At 42.5% G+C, this 17,926-nt stretch overlaps 1 protein-coding gene across 1 annotated transcript in view; it reads right to left on the bottom strand.

The window, feature by feature from the left end:
- Positions 1-17,926, bottom strand: part of slc30a6 (solute carrier family 30 member 6) — a 62,240-nt gene that overhangs the window by 18,358 nt on the left and 25,956 nt on the right. The window contains exons 5-9 of the mRNA XM_073482201.1: positions 16,908-16,950; positions 16,180-16,245; positions 10,769-10,849; positions 7,340-7,375; positions 3,987-4,081 (exon numbers count right to left, since the gene is read on the bottom strand). Coding sequence (XP_073338302.1) covers positions 3,987-4,081; positions 7,340-7,375; positions 10,769-10,849; positions 16,180-16,245; positions 16,908-16,950 — 321 coding nt within the window. The remainder of the gene's footprint in view (positions 1-3,986; positions 4,082-7,339; positions 7,376-10,768; positions 10,850-16,179; positions 16,246-16,907; positions 16,951-17,926) is intronic.

Below are 17,926 nucleotides of genomic sequence, written 5' to 3'. Positions count from 1 at the left end.
TATTTACTCAGTCGAGCATCTTTAATTCTCGTGTTTGCAGTCTGCAGTTTTAATCGATTGTAGCCGCAAAGTTTATTACAAAATTTTGGCAACTGCTCTTCTCAGGAATACTTTACAGATACTGGAGTTTAAAAGATGGAGCTTTTTATATTGTAGATCAGTGCAGTCAGATTTCTAAAGGACTTTTAAAAATACAAAAGGAGTTTAGATTTATCTGACTGCTTGTAATAACTGTTGAAAAAGTATTCTGTGTAGTGATATAGACAATTGAGGATGTCGCACATTCAGATGCATCGAGAACCGTCGTGCATTTGAATAGTTGACTTCGTCTGACCAACAACCCAAAAACCCAAAAACCCAAAGAGACCTTCTTTCATCTTGAGTATAAAATTAAATCAAAGTAATAATCTCTTCATATCTGAGAGTCTGGAACCAGAAAGCTCTCAGTCTTCTGCATGATTTCCTTTGACTTCAGTAATCGATGATCAAATTATTTTACTTTAGATCAACTAGTCGATTATTTATCCAGTTGTTTTGTAGCTCTTTAATCCAAAAGATTCAATTAAAACATGTTTGTGGAGTAAAATGTTCTCATGTAGTCTCAGAAGAAACAAACGTCTGTGGAGACATTTTCTACGGTCTGACATGAAGCGAGGAACAAATAACTTTGCACTTTGAGTTCGAGCTGAGAACATGTTTCTTGTTCAATGCTGCGTGAAACATGAAGACACACAGCTGTTTCATCTGACAGCTGCTGCGTCCTTTACGTTTCAGAATCATCTGGAAACGGCAGCGTTAAGATTTTAGCTGTTATAACTGTGACAGCTGGTCCCGCTGAGGCTCAGAACTCTAATATCTGGACCCAAACTCTCATTAACGTCTCTAACAGAGATGAAGAGACAGAGACTCTTCATCCTGACGAGGATAAAAATGTTTCAGCGTATCGTCGCTCCGTCGTTAAAAAAAGATAAGCGCTCTCGCTCGGCTGCGTCGTCCCACCTTTAATGTTTGACGACACCGCAAAGCCCGAAGGCTCGGCGTCGGGTCAAAGGCCCTTCACATCCCATCCTGCTCAGACTTTAGCGTGTGTGTGTGTGTGTGTGTGTGTGTGTGTGTGTGTGTGTGTGTGTGTGTGTGTGTGTGTGTGTGTGTGTGTGTGGAGGGGGGGGGTTTGTTTGTTTTGCTTGCAGGGTGAGTCAGTCTAAACAAACATTTTAATGGAGTGATTTATTTATGATCTGTGTGTACAAGGAGGATGTACGATGTTTCTGAGTGTGTGCGTATGTGTGAGTGTGTGTGTGTGTGTGTGTGTGTGTGTGTGTGTGTGTTAGTGTGTTGGCATGTCTCTCTGCCCGCCTGGCCCTCTGGCACACTACATTACCACTGTCTGGAACATTGTTGCGTAATGCACTTTTAGTCTCGCTCCGTCAGACTGTGTGTGTGTGTGTGTGTGCGTGTGTTAGTGTGTGTTAGTGTGTGTGTGTGGTAGTGTGTAATGAGTGAGAGATATTGTGTGTTTTGGCAAAGTTAAGTGCCTGTGTGTGTTTGTGTGTGTGTAGTTTCATCCCCCTCCCGTCCCTAAATGTCAGATGTTAAGTGATGTTGAGACTGCTCCGAACGCAAGAGCAGACAGCTGACACACACACACACACACACACACACACACACACACACACACACACACACACACACACACACACACACACACACACACACACTGACCTCATTCATCAGTAGACTGTTCATAGTGAGTCAGCCGGAGAGGAACAGAGAGGAGGAGAGGAAATTAGGGGAGAGGAGGAAACAGAAAAGGATGAAAGAAGACGAGAGACGAGGAGGGGAGGATAGGAGAGGAGGAAACACAGGGGAGAGGAGAGAGGGGGAGCAAAAGAGGAGAGGAAAGGATGACATAAGATGGGAAAAACGACGAGACGCAAGGAGGGGAGGAGAGGAAATGAGAGATGAGAGGAAACAAGAGGGGAGGAGAGAGGAGAGGAGAGGTTAGGAGAGGAGAGGAGAGGAGAGGAGAGGAGAGGAGAGGAGAGGAGAGGAGAGGAGAGGAGAGGAGAGGAGAGGAGAGGAGAGGAGAGGATGGGAGGAGGAAGAGTAAAGGACAGGAGAGGAGGAAGCAGAGGAGAAGCGAAGGGAAAGGGGGAGCAAAAGAGGGGAAGAGAGGAGCAAGCAGGAAAGGAAAGGATGACATAAGATGGGAAAGAAGGTGAGAGACGAGGAGGGGAGGAGAGGAAATGGGGAGAGGAGAGGAGAGGAGAGGAGAGGAGAGGAGAGGAGAGGAGAGGAGAGGAGAGGAGAGGAGAGGAGAGGAGAGGACGAAGGAGAGGAGAGACGATAAAACCATAGGTGGGAGGAAAGGGAGAAGGGAGAAGGGAGGGAGAAGAGGAGGAAACGAGACGGGAGGATGAAACAAGAGAGGGAAACAAGGAAGTGAAGATGGGGGAGAGAAGAGTTGAGGATTTCCACAACTCTTCCCTCTCCTCCTCTTCATCTCCTGGTTATACAATTACTTCCATCTTTTCATTTCTTGTTTCCGTTTTTAGAGAGAAATGACGGGAAAGAAAACAGGAAGGAAGGAAGGAAGGAAGGAGAGCGATGGAACAAGGAGAGGAGGCGAGAGAAGGATGGATCTTCCTCATTCCCTCTCTTCTTTCCCTCCTTTCCATCTTTCCCTCCCTGACTGCTGCCCAACGCACTTCCTGTTGTGTGTGCGTGTTGTCAGACTTGTGAACGGCTGCACATCATGAAGTGTGTCTACAGGTACAAATGAGAATACGATATTAATGTGTGTGTTGGTGTCTGTCTGTATCAGCAGCAGACTGAGTCTCAGTGAGGTTAATGTGTCCCGGGGTCGACAGTCGCCTGGGCTGCCCTTCCCCTCTGCGTCTGTGTGTGTGTGTGTGACCTATAACGAGTGTGTGTGTCACTCTCAGGCTGCTAAACTCGGTCCAGACAAACTCCAGGGCTAACTGAGCCGTCAGCTAATTAGCCAACAGTAGCTCGCTGCAGCTAAAGGATAGCTAGCAGAGAGCAGCAGTGGTTAGTTTCTCTGGTGAGATGCTGCCCTCTATGTTTTTGGAGCTGCCTTCATATTCTGGCCATATTTTACAAATCATACCTTTAAATTACTGCTGGTAAAAAACACTTCCTGACGTCGGTGCTTCTTAATAAAAGCTTTGAAATAACCTCACTGCAGGGGACTTTTATTGTGAAGAAGTTTTTAGGGAATGAAACGTGCTTAACACGTATTTGATCGATCCGTACCCTCTATTTCTGTTATTTTCTCTTTTTTATGTCGTTTTAAATTGAATATCTGTCGCTTTTGGACTGTTTGAACATTTGAAAATGTTACCTTGAGGTCTGGGAAACTGTAATGGTAATTTTCCAACATTTCACAGACCAAACAATCAGCAGTTTATAAGATAACGAAACAATCTTTAGTTTCACCCCTAACAAGGACATAAATGTCAGTTTGCTTGCTTTAAATCCACTTTATCTCCAGTGTTGCGTGTCAACTCACTGTCGTCTTTTCTGTCCCTCCGTATAATCTTTTGAAATTAATGTGAAAAACATATATTGTCATATTTTCAGAGCAAACAACTGTGTTTGGTTTTATAACTTAGTGATTTCTGCAATTAGGAAAGGGACTAACCTCTGATCCCTCTGCTGCCATTTGTGATTTATTTACTGACAAAACAGTGAGCAAGCATTTCATTTTACTTCGGTAATCCCCCCAAAATATGACAAAAGCCAAATTGTCCCTGTTCCCCAGTGAGGGGGAGGATTATCAAACCTCACCAGTCCAGAGGAGAAACCCAAGACGGACAAAAAACACTAAATCCACCCCCGCCTCTTCAAAAGCACTGTTTATAACACAGGCCAGAAACCAGGTGAAGTGAGGCTGCATGTAACATCACAGTGAGAGGGTGAACTGGGTGAACCGGGTGAACTGGGAGCAGACGGGTCGACTGTACCTTCAGAGACGTAGGCGAACGGTTTGTTCCTGACCGACAGCAACGTCAACAGGTTGAAGAAGAGAGCGACGAACGTCCCGACCAGCAGACGACCGCTGCAGAGACACAGGGAGGAAAAAACATCTTCAGCTGAAATAATTAGCACATCGTTAGCAGGCTGGTCTGATGATTAGCTGAGTGTACATGTGAATTTATGAGTAGTGTGGCGATGTGTGAGTGCAGTGCATTGTGGGAGAGGCTCAGAGGAAACGAGATGATAACATTTCTGACACAGCCTCCATTTTCTCAACTCATGTCTGAGAGAAAAGGTTTTTAAAAGTCTCAGTTTTGTAGCTTCTTATATAGTTTTATATACAGAATGTAGTCAGGGATCAGAGGAGAGGCGTTTTCCTCCTGAGGCGACTTTAACCAGCATTAATGAAACAGCTCATGTGAGTGTCGAGAAGCTGCAGACACACTGACGTGCATTTAATTTACTGCGAAACTGCAAACCTGCTGCGACCTGCCGTCTTTCTCCAGCCGCTCAGCACTCACCACAGCACGACACTCCAATTTATAGGAAATGAAACATGTTGGCTTTGTTGGCGGCTATTTTTTCAAAGTACTGCGGGGTGGAAGAAAAGTATTTTGTCATCAGTTAAAGACACACCTTCAAGTTCAGAGCCCTGATGTCACGGAAATGCAAATTTGACGTGCCGAGTGAGACCGAGTCGAGTCAGGCGGCCAGATATAAGGAAAAACTGAATTCTCCCTCCTGTTTACATCAAGAGATCATTTATTCCCAGAACAATCAGCCTCCTCCTCCGTGTGTGTTTGTTGTTGTCTTACAGTAAAGGTTAGTAAGAAGAACAACAGGCTGACAGACTTCAGCTACACGCTGGACGTGTTCAACAGGCTACATGAGTTGACCTCGTGCACGTCTTTGTGTTTTGTTCCACTTCCTTTTTGTTATTTTTGTTTATGAAAACCATCTCAGGACACAAAACATCTCATCAATCATAACTTTTTAATATAATCCAGATCTCAAACCCGGCTCACGGGCACAAACAGCAACAACACACACTCTCAAACACACACACACACACTCTTCAATACACTAATCACATGGGACAATCCATTTAAGAGCCTAAAAAATGGGTCCAAACAATCAGCGGGAGGCGAGGGCGGCCCGACAGTGAGCCACAATAACTGGGTGATAAACCCCCCCCACAGACCCCTCACCCCTCCTCCCCCCTAACAACAGATTAGAGAGAGTGTGTGTGTGTGTGTGTGTGTGTCGCTCTACCCAGCAGACACCTGTCCCTCCGGTTAGCGGCCGTCTCCTGTTCTGTCCAATCACATCCACTCAGAGAAGAAAAGAGAGGGAGGAGGGCGAGAGAAACGAGGGGGGTAATCTTGTCACAGGAGACAGGTTTAAGTCTCGCTGTGTTTTAGGTTATAAAAGCCGCCACTAATCTGTTTTATTATGGAGAGATGATGGAGGGAGAGGAGGAGGAGAGGAAGAGGAGGAGGAGGAGGAGGAGGAGAGCAATAAAAGACAGACTGGACTGATAAACAAACCTGGTGTTCACCTGACAAATCAGTGGATTGATTCTGAATCTGAATCAGTAAAACCTGATCAGATCGTCTCTGACGGCTGATCACAGCTGAGGGAAATGATGGACACGGCTGTGAACACACATGGCAGGGTTCACTCTTCTCCAGAGATCATTAACAGTGACGATCCAGACAGAGAGCGCACCAATACACCGATATGTTCCTCAATTAATCGATTTATAACCCCGATACCTTTTTCTGCTGGAAGTTTTGTTTTCATCAAGAGCAACAGTAAATATACAAAAGAAGTCTCTCACTGGTTTCCTTTTAAGAAACATCTACGTCTTTATAATAATACACAGTAAACCACTAACACCAGACTGTATTGTGAAGTTTTGGGGAGTTTAAATAATGTTTCAGGACAACACAAGACTGGAAAACTGGTCGACTGTTTTCCAGATTCTCCAGGTTTTCCAGTGAACCCTGCACTGTCCAGGTGATGCTGTGTTAAGAGACGACAGACATCTGGTGGCGGCATGAAGCTGAACCACCAACACAAGAAATACGTGACGTGGAACATTTAACTGGTAACAATGTTTACAAATCAACGACAAGATTACTGAAGGAATCCCTGAATATATCACAGAGGATGATTGGTTTTGTGGAGACGTGTCGCTCCAGACATTTGAATAAATCAGAAATGTCCTCTGTTGTATTTCTAACTGTTCAACTCAACGATGACATGCAGCTTTTTGTCTTTCAGGCACCGATTCCACCACATTTAGGTGACTTGATACAAAAACATCTTTACCAGCGGTGTCTTTAACTAACGATACGCGTGTCTTGAGTGGTGGTCAAAGCAAAGTCCTCACAGCTAAAAGCTTTAATAACGAAGCAGCATAATCAGGAAATGTCGGGTGTTAAACTGCAGCTACTTCACAAAAATCCTGAAGCAGTCGAGTTTGAACACGGTGAAACTGAAATACAGCAGAAATCATCATCTCGATTATCTTTACAGATATCGTGATTCTTTTGCAAGTCTTGCAGTTTGGATTTCGCAGAGTCATATTGTGATTTTGATTTGATTAACACGCAGAAGCTACAAAAACAGCTTGTTTGAGGGGGAAGAGCAGGATGTTCACGGGTCGGCCACGGTCGACAACATATGGAAGCACAAAACAAGATTTAAATCTGAGCTGAGACAGTTTTCAGTCTTTTTAAATAAAAGCTTTTTATTTTTCTCTGTTTATTCTTTTTGATTTAGAGGCTGTTCATAAATATTTGCTGTTTGTTTCTCTGACGGAGCTGATGTTTCCCTGAGGGCAGTGTCGAACAGTGTGTGTGTGTGCGTGTGTGTGTGTGTGTGTGTTTAATTAACTCTGCTGGTGTGGACACACACACAAACACACTGTCAGAGTGTGAAATTAACAATGAACATGTTGCAGTCAGTCAGTCCCACTCGTTCACTCTCTGACTGTGTGTGTGTGTGTGTGTGTGTGTGTGTGTGTGTGTGTGTGTGTACGTGTGCATACGTGTGTGTGTGTGTGTGTGTGTGTGTGTGTGTGACCCAAATGTTTGGGATGTTCTGTTCCAACAACAGCTGGCAGTGTGTGTGTGTGTGTGAGACACACAGGAGTGTATCACGTTGTGTCTGTTTATTTTAGAACACGATGAGGGAATTTGTGTGTGTGTCTTTATGTATATGTGTGTGTGTGTGTGCGCTCGTGTGTGTGTGTGTGTGTGTCTTTACGTAAATGTGTGTGTGTGTGTGTGTGTGCTCGCTCATGTGTGTGTGTGTGTGCAGCAGTAATACTTACGTATGGACCTCAGGCTGCTCCATGAAGCGCTCCACACTGACAAAACAGAAACACACACAGTCAACAACACTGGTCAGGTGGGATTACTCAGAGTCTGTGTGTGTGTGTGTGTGTGTGTGTGTGTGTGTGTGTGTGTGTGTGTGTGTGTAGGTGTGTGTGTGTGAGAGAGAGAGAGAGAGAGAGAGAGAGAGAGTGATCGAGACAAATGAAATGAATGAAAGGAGACAACGTGTGAACAAACAGAGAGAGAAAACAGGAAATACATTAACACACACAAACACACACACACACACACACACTACTGCCATTCATGACATGTACTGTACTGTACAGGCGGTGTGTGTGTGTGTGTGTGTGTGTGTTTGACAGACAGCAGCACCAACAGAACAAAATGTTCAGTCTTGTGTCTTCAGGTCCGTTGTCGGGTTGTGACCTCGTAAAACCACCCAGAACACATTTAACACGTCTCACTGATCGAACAGGTCCAAACATTCAACATATAACAAACTAGAATCAGAACTGAAGTTAAAACTGAATCTAAACCCGACAGGAGCAACACAAAGTCAGCTGTCAGCACGTCAGACTAGAGATCAACAATCGACCAATCAATCCACTGACTCAAATATTTAATCAATCACCAAACACTTTGATGACAACATGATTTCTGAGAATATTTCCTGGTGTCTTTCCTCTTCTGTGACAGTAAACTGAATCTCTTTGTGTTGTGGACAAAACAAGACATTTGAGGACGAAACGACTGACAATAAAATAAACGTTAGTCGCGGCCCTACACCAGATTAATATATATTATCAATAAGTAATAACACTTAGTCTTCTTTGTCGCTATCGCCGAATATGTCGTCAGTTGTCTTTATGAAAACTTTATTTTACACAACAACAGCTTGGAAATGCAGAAAATCAATCAAACACTGTTAAACTGCAACAACGTCCTCCATCAATAACATTTATCTTATCGAGTGTTTGAGGGAGAATTGAAAAACACGGTGTTTTCATATTCTGTGTATTTATATTATTATTAATCCAGCACCAGTGAGGCTCTGATATAATACACAATGTAATAAAACAGCACAACATGTTAATATTATGTAATACGGTCAAACAAAGTGAGTGTGGTCTCCACAGCTGACGTACAGTCTGCTAGATAGTAATATAATTCATTAACACATTTACAGAAGTTTAAATGGAGCCAAGCTCTTCATTAAAGCCTGAACGTGTCTGTATTTTATCATATTTTCTAAAAGAGACACTTTAGTTGTGACGGTGAAGTTAAAGGCTGCAGCAGCTTCATTTTATTTCTCTACGAGGACGCGTGGGAGCTTCTTCTTCTTCTCAAAGCTCTGCTGTGTTCGAAGACGTAATAAGCAACACGTCTGCATTAAAATGTCTAAAAACGACTCGACTAAACCTTTGTTCTGTATGTTTCCAACAATATTCAACCAGCGTTTCATTTCTGTCGCTATCACTTCCAGGAGAGAGTCAGAGAGAAGGAGGAAGGAAGTCGGAGAGCGAAACGTAATGAGTAGGTGTTTAAATACAACAACTCCCATGATCCCACGCTACTTGTGTTTTGTTTTAACAGAGGGACCCCTAGTGGCAGAAATGACATACTGCGCCTTTAAATCCTCCACCACGTGGTCGGCTAACAGTGTGAGGCATCACTACTGTTGCTATGGTTACCTACAGTTTTAATATACCCTGGATTAAAATATGAAAAGGTGGTTTAAACTTTTGATCTGAACTATGTTTGATGATTTTATCCAATCAGAAACCAGAAACTCATCAACACACACACACACACACACACACACACCTGAAAGTGTAAGCAGGCAGCGTGCCATCTGCTTGACCTGCATTTGTGTGTGTCTGTGTGTGTGTCTGTGTGTGTGTGTGTCTGTGTGTGTGTTGTTATTCTAGAAATGTACCCCTCCCTACCCTGAGAGCTGACCGCGAGACAACCCCACACGCTGCCTGAAGGTGTGTGTGTGTGTGTGTGTGTGTGTGTGTGTGTGTGTGTGTCACAATGACAGACAAAGCCAGGCAGTGACGTTCCCACAGCCCTCACACACACACACACACACACACACACACACACACTCCTCTTCATAGTAAATCCATGACTGGCGTTGTTGTACACACACACACACACACACACACACACACACACACACACAATTACAGGCCACTTTGTCAAAAACAAGGCAGTTTCTCGTGTTATCAAACAAAATCTTTGTGTTTTTCTGTTTTATCAGATTAAAATTAAGTGTATTTACATTTTAACTCACAGCGTCCTGAAGGAGACCGACTACACTTCTTAGTTGTTTTCCTTCAGTGTGTTATTCACTGAATATTCTTGTGAATGTAAAAGATCCTGGAAGTTAAAAAGGTCCCAAGTTTCCCACAGAAAACACTGCTCCTTAAACGCCTCGCCAGTAGTCCCGCCTTTGTTTCCATGATTATGTCACACATTTGGCTTAATTAATAATTAATTAATTAAGCCTATAGCGGCTAGTTTGGCACATGAGGATTGATTTAGCGGAGCTGCTCTGTTGTTGCTATCGATGCTGGGTCAGGCGTGTGCGAGCTGACCAATGAGAGGCGACTGGGTGTTCAGTAGAGGGGCCTTAAAGACACAGGAGCCAAAACAGAGCGTTAGAGCATGTAAACATATTCTAGTACTAAAATATGGACCTGAAAATGAGCAGAACATTTCTCCTTTAATGGTTTAAAACTGGGCGCAGACACTTTTCTTCTACTTTTACTACTTCTTTTTCCTACTACTATTATACTACTACCTTTCATATTTTATTTATTATTATCAATATATCTGTCAACAGAAATTTTAAGTTATATAAAAACATAAAAACATTTTGGTTGATGGGTAAATGGATGTGAAAAGGTGAAAAACATCATTTTGGGGGGGTCCCGTCAGACTTTGTCAGACAGAGGCGAGAACACTGAGCTCAAAGACGTGTTTGTAGAGACTGTTGAACCCGCAGTGATGAATTATAATAAGTTAAAGTCTTGTTGTAACATTAAATGTGCGTAAATGACCTGGGACCAATTATTGCATTTTTTGAATAGTTTGATGAGAAAGGAAGAAAACATGCACCCTGAGTGGAACAAAGCGACGTGGCGACATCAATAATGAGGTGGACAAAAAAAAACAGACAAAAGGAGGAAACAATTGGAAATGCTTTGTGTACTGCTTTGGAAATAATAATTCTGCTGAATATAATTGAAATTTTAATCAAGAGAGACAGAGCGAGCGAGACAAAGAAAGAGACGTGGACAAATAAAACAGAGACCAAGACACAGACACGTGATCTCAAAAATGCTGACTCATTATTTATATACGTCAACGTCACTGACTGAAGTGTGTGTAAGTTTGTGTGTCGGTGACGTACACACCTCTCCTTCAGGATGAACAAGGCTCCCAGCTGGACAAGAACAGTGGACGCAAAAACTGCCAAAACCTCCAGTCGTTCAAACCTGGAGAGGAGAAGAAGAAGAAGTGAGAAGGAGGCGAACCATCGACAACAAACTCATGTAGCTTGATTTAAAGAGGAACAGCGCAGGGCAGAGACTCTGAGGGTTTGATTAGACGTCATTTAAAGTCATCAGGAGACACAGAATCTGTGGCGACTGCAACAGACTTGAAAAGAGTTGCTGCTTGTAAAACCGTGTGCACGTGTGGGACAGTCGTGTGTCACACAGGTAACGTTAAGATCAAAGTTAGAGGAGCAGCGAGACAACACGTCAGAAACTGGATTCACTGCTGAGGAACTGAGCACTAAATATTTATTTCAGCCTGCCTGAGATAAGTTTAGGTCTTTTTAATGTGTTAGGTTTGTTTCTTTTTGCTCAAAATCAGTCAAGTTATCACTTTACGAGTAAAGAAACATTCTACTGAATTCTGCTGATTTTCATTCTGGATCTCCGCTGAAAACTGTAAAATCTGCAGGTTCTGTTTGGGTCCGGTCATCAGGGAGTGTTTCACTGTCAGGCCGCATCACAGTGAGACTCGATGCTACAGACGCAGCCGCTTCAGAAACACCTTTGACTAGCGTGTTTCAGGTAAAAAGCGTGAGCAATCACATGAAAAGAAGCGGAGCGACTTTGCACCTCGTGCCAAAGAGTTGTAAATTATTCACTGTTGGAAAAACGCAACTCGTGGCGCAAGAGTGCTACCAGATGTGCTGTACCATGAGAAAACAAGAGTTTTCTCATAAAAGAGGAAGTAAAAAGAAGATTAACAATAACTTTAACTTAGTAAAAGGACTTTGACTCGACTGCATCAATCCCTATTAACTACTAATCAGAGTTATCTGACCGCTTCATTATTTGCAGAAATAAATCTGAAATAGATCTGGTTACATACATTCATATAAATGTGAAGCTCACACTGTACGGGACAGAGTACAAGTCGACAACACGACACGAACACACGACTGGCCTGTTGCTGACCTCGTCGCAGGGTCACGGGGTCACGGAGTCGATCCCGTCACAGTCTGTTCTGGATGAGCAGATTTGTATCAGCGAGTGGTCGGCCGGGCTGATGGAGGTTAAACCTGACGTTGGCTGTCAGCGATCTGATGGTCGGCCACTAAACTAAAAGCTTCCGTCCTCGTTAAGTGAAGTACATTACGGATTAAAGCAAAAGAGATGTGACCATATACAGTCAGAGGGTGACGGGAGGACACGTTAACACGAGTAAAAAACTATAAATCGGTTCTCACACGGTGTTATCCTGCGAGGACGAGTCATTAAAACACCAAATAATGAAATAATAATGAAGAGACTGCAGAAAAACACCTGTGACTCACCTCCTACTGTGGCGGAGTGGACACTGAAACACACCCAACACAAACTCTGCTCCAATATTTATGGAAAACACCACATTTCTGTTCAGTCCGAGGGGGTCGGCACATACAGGATATATGTGTGTGTGTGTGTGTGTGTGTGTGTGTGTGTGTGTGTGTGCGTGTGTGTGTGTGCGTGTGTGCGTGCGTGCGTGCGATAAGCTTGTTATCCATTTTTCTTGTTTCTCAGAGTGAACATGTGTGTGAGAGACCTGAAGAGAGAGCATGTGTCCAACCGATGAGCTGACACCTACAGGTTAATAGGTTGTCTACCGGTTGGTCTACTGCAGGTTGGACACACACACACACACACACACACACACGCACACACACACACACGCACACACACACACACACACACACACACACACACACACACACACACACACACACACACACTCACACTCACACTCACACTCTCCCTTCGAACACTTAGTGCCCGCTGGTTGGCCTGATCGTTTCCATGCTGCCGGGTCAGAGGTCGCGCTCTGCACAGTCAACAGCCTGTAGTTAATCTATACGGGCGCCACACGGAAAACCTGCTGTCTGCTGGTTACAGACTCACATCATCATCATCATCATCATCATCTGCGTCGTCCTCCACACACAGCGCTCTCCGCGGCAGTGGAGAGCGGCGAGCGGTTGATAAACACTGCCTCCTAACGTCCGTGAGAATGAACACACTTTAATGGAATAAATCAATAAGATGAATCACCATCAGGAACCGTGTCATCAAACTCAAGACATGAAGGTCATTGATCACTTTGCTAAAAGTTACTGTGAGGTAAATGTGCACTTGACGATGATGATGTTGTTTTGAGGAAAACAAAATCAGATGCTGCTTTTTTAGATTATTCTTGACGCCGCTGCTCTGATGACACGTGATCGACAGGGCCGGGACCAACAATTATCATCATTATCAAACATTAACGTAACTATTTCTATTAGCCTTTTATTGATAATCAATTAATCGTTTAAAATGTTAAATAAAACTGTGAAAAATGCTCCCATATCACAACCCTCACTGTTACAAGAACAAACAACATTAAGTGGTTGTAAGTAGTTTCTTCTGAACCTTCATTATCGATTATTGGATTATTCTGCAGATTAATCGTTCAGTCATAAAAAGTGACGTCTTCAAATCGCTTTCTGTGTTCGACCAACAATGCAAAACTCAAAGACTCTTCATTTCCTGTCATAAAAGACAGAGAAAAGCAGAAATCCACATGTTCTGCATTTTTGTTTGAAAAATGTCTGAAATGTTTAACAGATTTTCTTTCAATCGACAAATAGATTAAAGCACCAAAATGTAACGTTCTGGAAAAAAGGTCTTTAAATACTGATGCTTCGGGTGGCTCGACTCGGGTCGGCTACATTTTAATGCTTTAATGGATTTAACTTTGCACCTCGAGTTCTCTTAATGTTTTGTGAGTGTTTCGCTCTCGAACTCGAGAAATTTGTTTTGTTTTTGTCAGCTGATTGAAGAAAGCAGGACTCGGAGCTCTGCAGAGAGTTATTCTTATTTTTACTCTTTGTTCACAATTTTGTGAATGAAACCTTGAAGCAGAGTCGACTGTCGGGAGAAGTGAAGTGTCCGTCTGAAATAAACCTGCAGATTGAGCGTACAGGTGAGACACCTGCAGTAATCTAGTCTTTAAATACGATATTATCTCAGCACAGGTCGCAGTTGAGGCGAAGTGGATCGGACTAATTCCTGGAAACCCCTCGCTCCGCTGCTGCTGCAGGGTTTAAACTTGTTCTGTTACTGACAGTCCATGAAGACACACACGCACACACACGCACACACACGCACACACACACACACACACACACACACACACACACACACACACACCAACAATACGCTCAGATGAACACACACGCATGCACAGATGCCCAAAGAAGAACACACACTGATCTAAGTTCAAGTGCACACACACACACACACACACACACACACACACACACACACACACACACACACACACACACACACACACACACACACACACACACAGGGGCGCATTATAAGAGCCAAGTGAAGCTGAAAAGCAGATTTCCACTCAGTCACCACTCGTTCACACCTCGAGGTCAGAGATCACCTGTCAGCGGCAAATACACTGCGGCCAGTTCGCTGAAACACACACACACACACACACACACACACACACACACACACACACACACACACACACACACACACACACACACACACACACACACACACACACGCCACAAACTAGCAGTGTGAGCGAGCTGGGCGGGGCTCTCGTGTGTTTATGAGTCAAGTCGAGTCAATTTTATTTATACAACGCCGGATCATAACAGCAACTAGAATTACCGCCTGGTGGCTGTACGAAGCCTCCGCGCACCCGTCAGGTTTCACTTTACATCCACGTCAGTTATCACAGTTCTGACCCGTTTGAGTCCAGTGAATCATTTCCAGTGAGACACATCTCCATGTAGAGACTGTTTCTACAGAGCAGTGCAGAGGACTGACGGCTCAACATCAGTGAAACCAGTGAGTTTTTGCTGGACTCCTGCTGTATTTCTATAAGTTCATGAGTGAAACACAATAATCAGTCGTGTTGTCGTGTTCACGTTTGGCCAATAAAGCTGATTCTGAAGAAGCTGCGGATTATAAAAAGGTGTTTTTTTCCTGGAGAGGTTACAGGGAAACGGTTATGTGCGAAACCTCCAGGACTGGACGGACAGTAACCTGGCGTCCTAACTAACAAGTATCATACTAACACACCGGCGTCACTGTCGAGGCTTTAGAAGCTTAAGCTAAGAGGACTAAGCAATAATAACGGTGTTAGTGGTGTTCACTTCATGATACGTTGTACCGAACGCTCCAAGAAAAAGGATTACGGTCCTGTTACCAGGGGAAGTTCTGGTTCCAGGTAAACGACCAGATGCTGCAGAAGTCACGCCTGAAACCTTTGCAGGGTATCGTGTGAGTCGGGGTGTGATTCTTTGGCAATCTCACGATTTAATCCCATTTTGTCTGATTAAAGTCAGAATCGATATTCAATTTAAAATGATTCTTGATTGAATGAATAGAAAAGGAGGCACTTTTCAGTCTTTATCCAGTTTATCCTGTGCAAAACCATTAATCTGGGTCTTAATCTGCTGAAACACAACGTGAAACACAACTGGAAATTAAGATTAACGATCTGCAGCAAGTCGACAGCAATAAATAACAAATTAATTAATTTGACAGCGTGCACGTGTGTATGTGTATGATGTCCACTGTCCTTTTTCAACTTCTTCCTATATTAAAGTACTTTTTTTAAAATTTCTGGTTAATTAAAAGTTGGAAGTTAAGCAGGGGTAACCAATGATTACCTGCTTCTCATGACAGATGCTGATAAGATTACCGATAATTTCTCATTATTGTATTTTAAAAAGATTTGTTGGTGTTTTTAACTGCACAGCTGCTCCTTCATCTGCAGGAAGGACGGTTGAAACAGGAAATAACAATTAAGCAACATTTCTTTTTTCACTTTTCAGGTGTAATATTTCTGATATCATGTGCAAAATTCCCCTTTATTGCTTTTTAATATCATTGCATAAAGTATCTTTTCTATTCTGATTTTATTCTAGTTTGCCTCTTTTCCTAAATGTATCTTTTCACCTCCGAGAAGGAGGTTGTGTTTTCGCCCGTGACTGTGACAGGAATTTAATGCTCACTTCCTTTGACATCGTCAAATAGGACGTTTTTTCTCATTTTGGTTGATTTCTGAGGGAATCGTGCTGGATGTTGCTCTTTACACTTGTTTGATTTGGCAATGATGTCAGCATTTACTCCTTTTACACTTCCCATTATTCCTCCACTGTGTTTTTGTTTTTTATTCTTGTGTTACTGTAATTGTGATCACTATTTCCTTCAGGATTAATACAGTCCCACCTCTCTGTATCTCATCTTATCTTGTGTCCAGATTATCACGGTGAACTCACCCGAAGGAGAAGACCTGACTGGGTTTCTTCATGGACACCCAGGAGCTGATGAGACAGGTGATCAAACTGCAGACCAGACGGGAGGACAGGAAGGACGGGTGTCAACAAGCAGGGAGAGAGAAATAAGTGAGACGGCAGCGTGAAGACACAGACAGACAGAGTCGGTGAGAGAGGTCAGCTACAGTTCACTTCTTGTTTTATTTATCTTTTATTCATTATAATCTCACAATTAATTTTTCATGAGTGGAAATTTTCCATCATAACAGCAGCACAGCTGAGCAGACTGAGTGTTATCTCACATCTGACTCTGCTTCTGGATTTTTCACACTACAGAACGAACCAGAGACGTGTTTGTTCGTCATGTTAAATATTAAAAAATGATGAAAAATACCGTCACAACTTTATAAAACCTGATGTGGTGACTTTTAACGCCACTCGGTGTGAATAAAAAGCTATTTTCTAAATCAAATCAGACAAAAATCTTCACATTTCAGTGGCTGAAACCAGCAATGATGTAAACGATTATTTAATTATCAAACTCAGACAAAACAATTAACGGCTTGGCATTTTTAAATTCTGCAAAATATCATTATATATTTCAGGGATAGCTGATATCTTCTGCTGGACATTAATCATTTATTACATTCAGGGTTTTTTCTCTGTGTTAAAAAAAATGATACGTGCAATATTTTGTAAATCACGTTAAAGATAATGATTAACACGCTCACCTGAAGAGGTCGAAGATGGTCAGGTACGTGTAGGCGGTTAAGGCTGAAACGACAAAACAGAGAAACAAAGTCCATCACAATTCAAATAACAAGAGTCGGGATGGAAAAAGGCATCATGACCCGGAGAACCACACAGGATATTTGATCAGAAAATTCAGAAATTCAATCACGTAAAATTACATTAATCAACATCTTTCTATCTGCAGGTTCCAGACTGAGTTATTTAAAATGATAGAAAGAAAAGAAATAAGAAATAAGAAATATTCTGGTGATATTAGAAACAAGAGTATACAGATGCTCTAAAATCAAAAGGAAATACGGTGCTAATGTAGTTCGACACGCTGATTTGGCAGAGTTATCATCCGGATGGTCGGCACTCGAAGACAAAGACCATCTACAATGTGATTACATAACAAGAGGACGGCTCCAGTCAGGAGCAGGAATAAATTAAAAATACCATGTCACTATAACCCCGTCCAACATAATTGCACTTCGCAATGTTATCAAGATAATCATCAAAACATGTTGTAATTTAAAATAAAAACTAAAAAATGTCCTAAAACATACTGGACTCACTTTAACCTCACATTTAGTTAGGAAACAAATATTTTCACCACATCACAGAGAGGACAAACAGCTTTATGTAGTGAAAGGCAATCAAAGAATCTTAAATTAAAGTCATTATAAGTAATCGTGTGGTGACGCGCTCAGACATTTAAAAATAAATCAGGATTTATATTCATCAATACAGGAGCTGGACAGCTTCTTCATGTCAATCATGTGAGGATATTGATCCGATAAGGAAACTTCACCAGGATCGAGTTATTGTGAGTGTTTTTTTATCTCGATCCACGATAAAAATCTTTAGAAACCGATATTAAAAGCACAAAAACATCCTGCAACATTATTTAGTAGAAAATGTCCCCAAAATCAAGACAACTGATGGTCCTGTAAATTCAGACTGGCTGTCGGTGTCTTAATCATTCAAGAAATTAATCGAAAGTGATCCCAAAGACATC

The sequence above is a fragment of the Pagrus major genome, chromosome 15 (genome assembly GCF_040436345.1).
Source record: "Pagrus major chromosome 15, Pma_NU_1.0".
Lineage (NCBI taxonomy): Eukaryota > Metazoa > Chordata > Actinopteri > Spariformes > Sparidae > Pagrus > Pagrus major.
The sequence above is the reverse complement of the archived record's forward strand: the minus strand, read 5'-3'. Positions and strand labels throughout refer to the sequence as shown.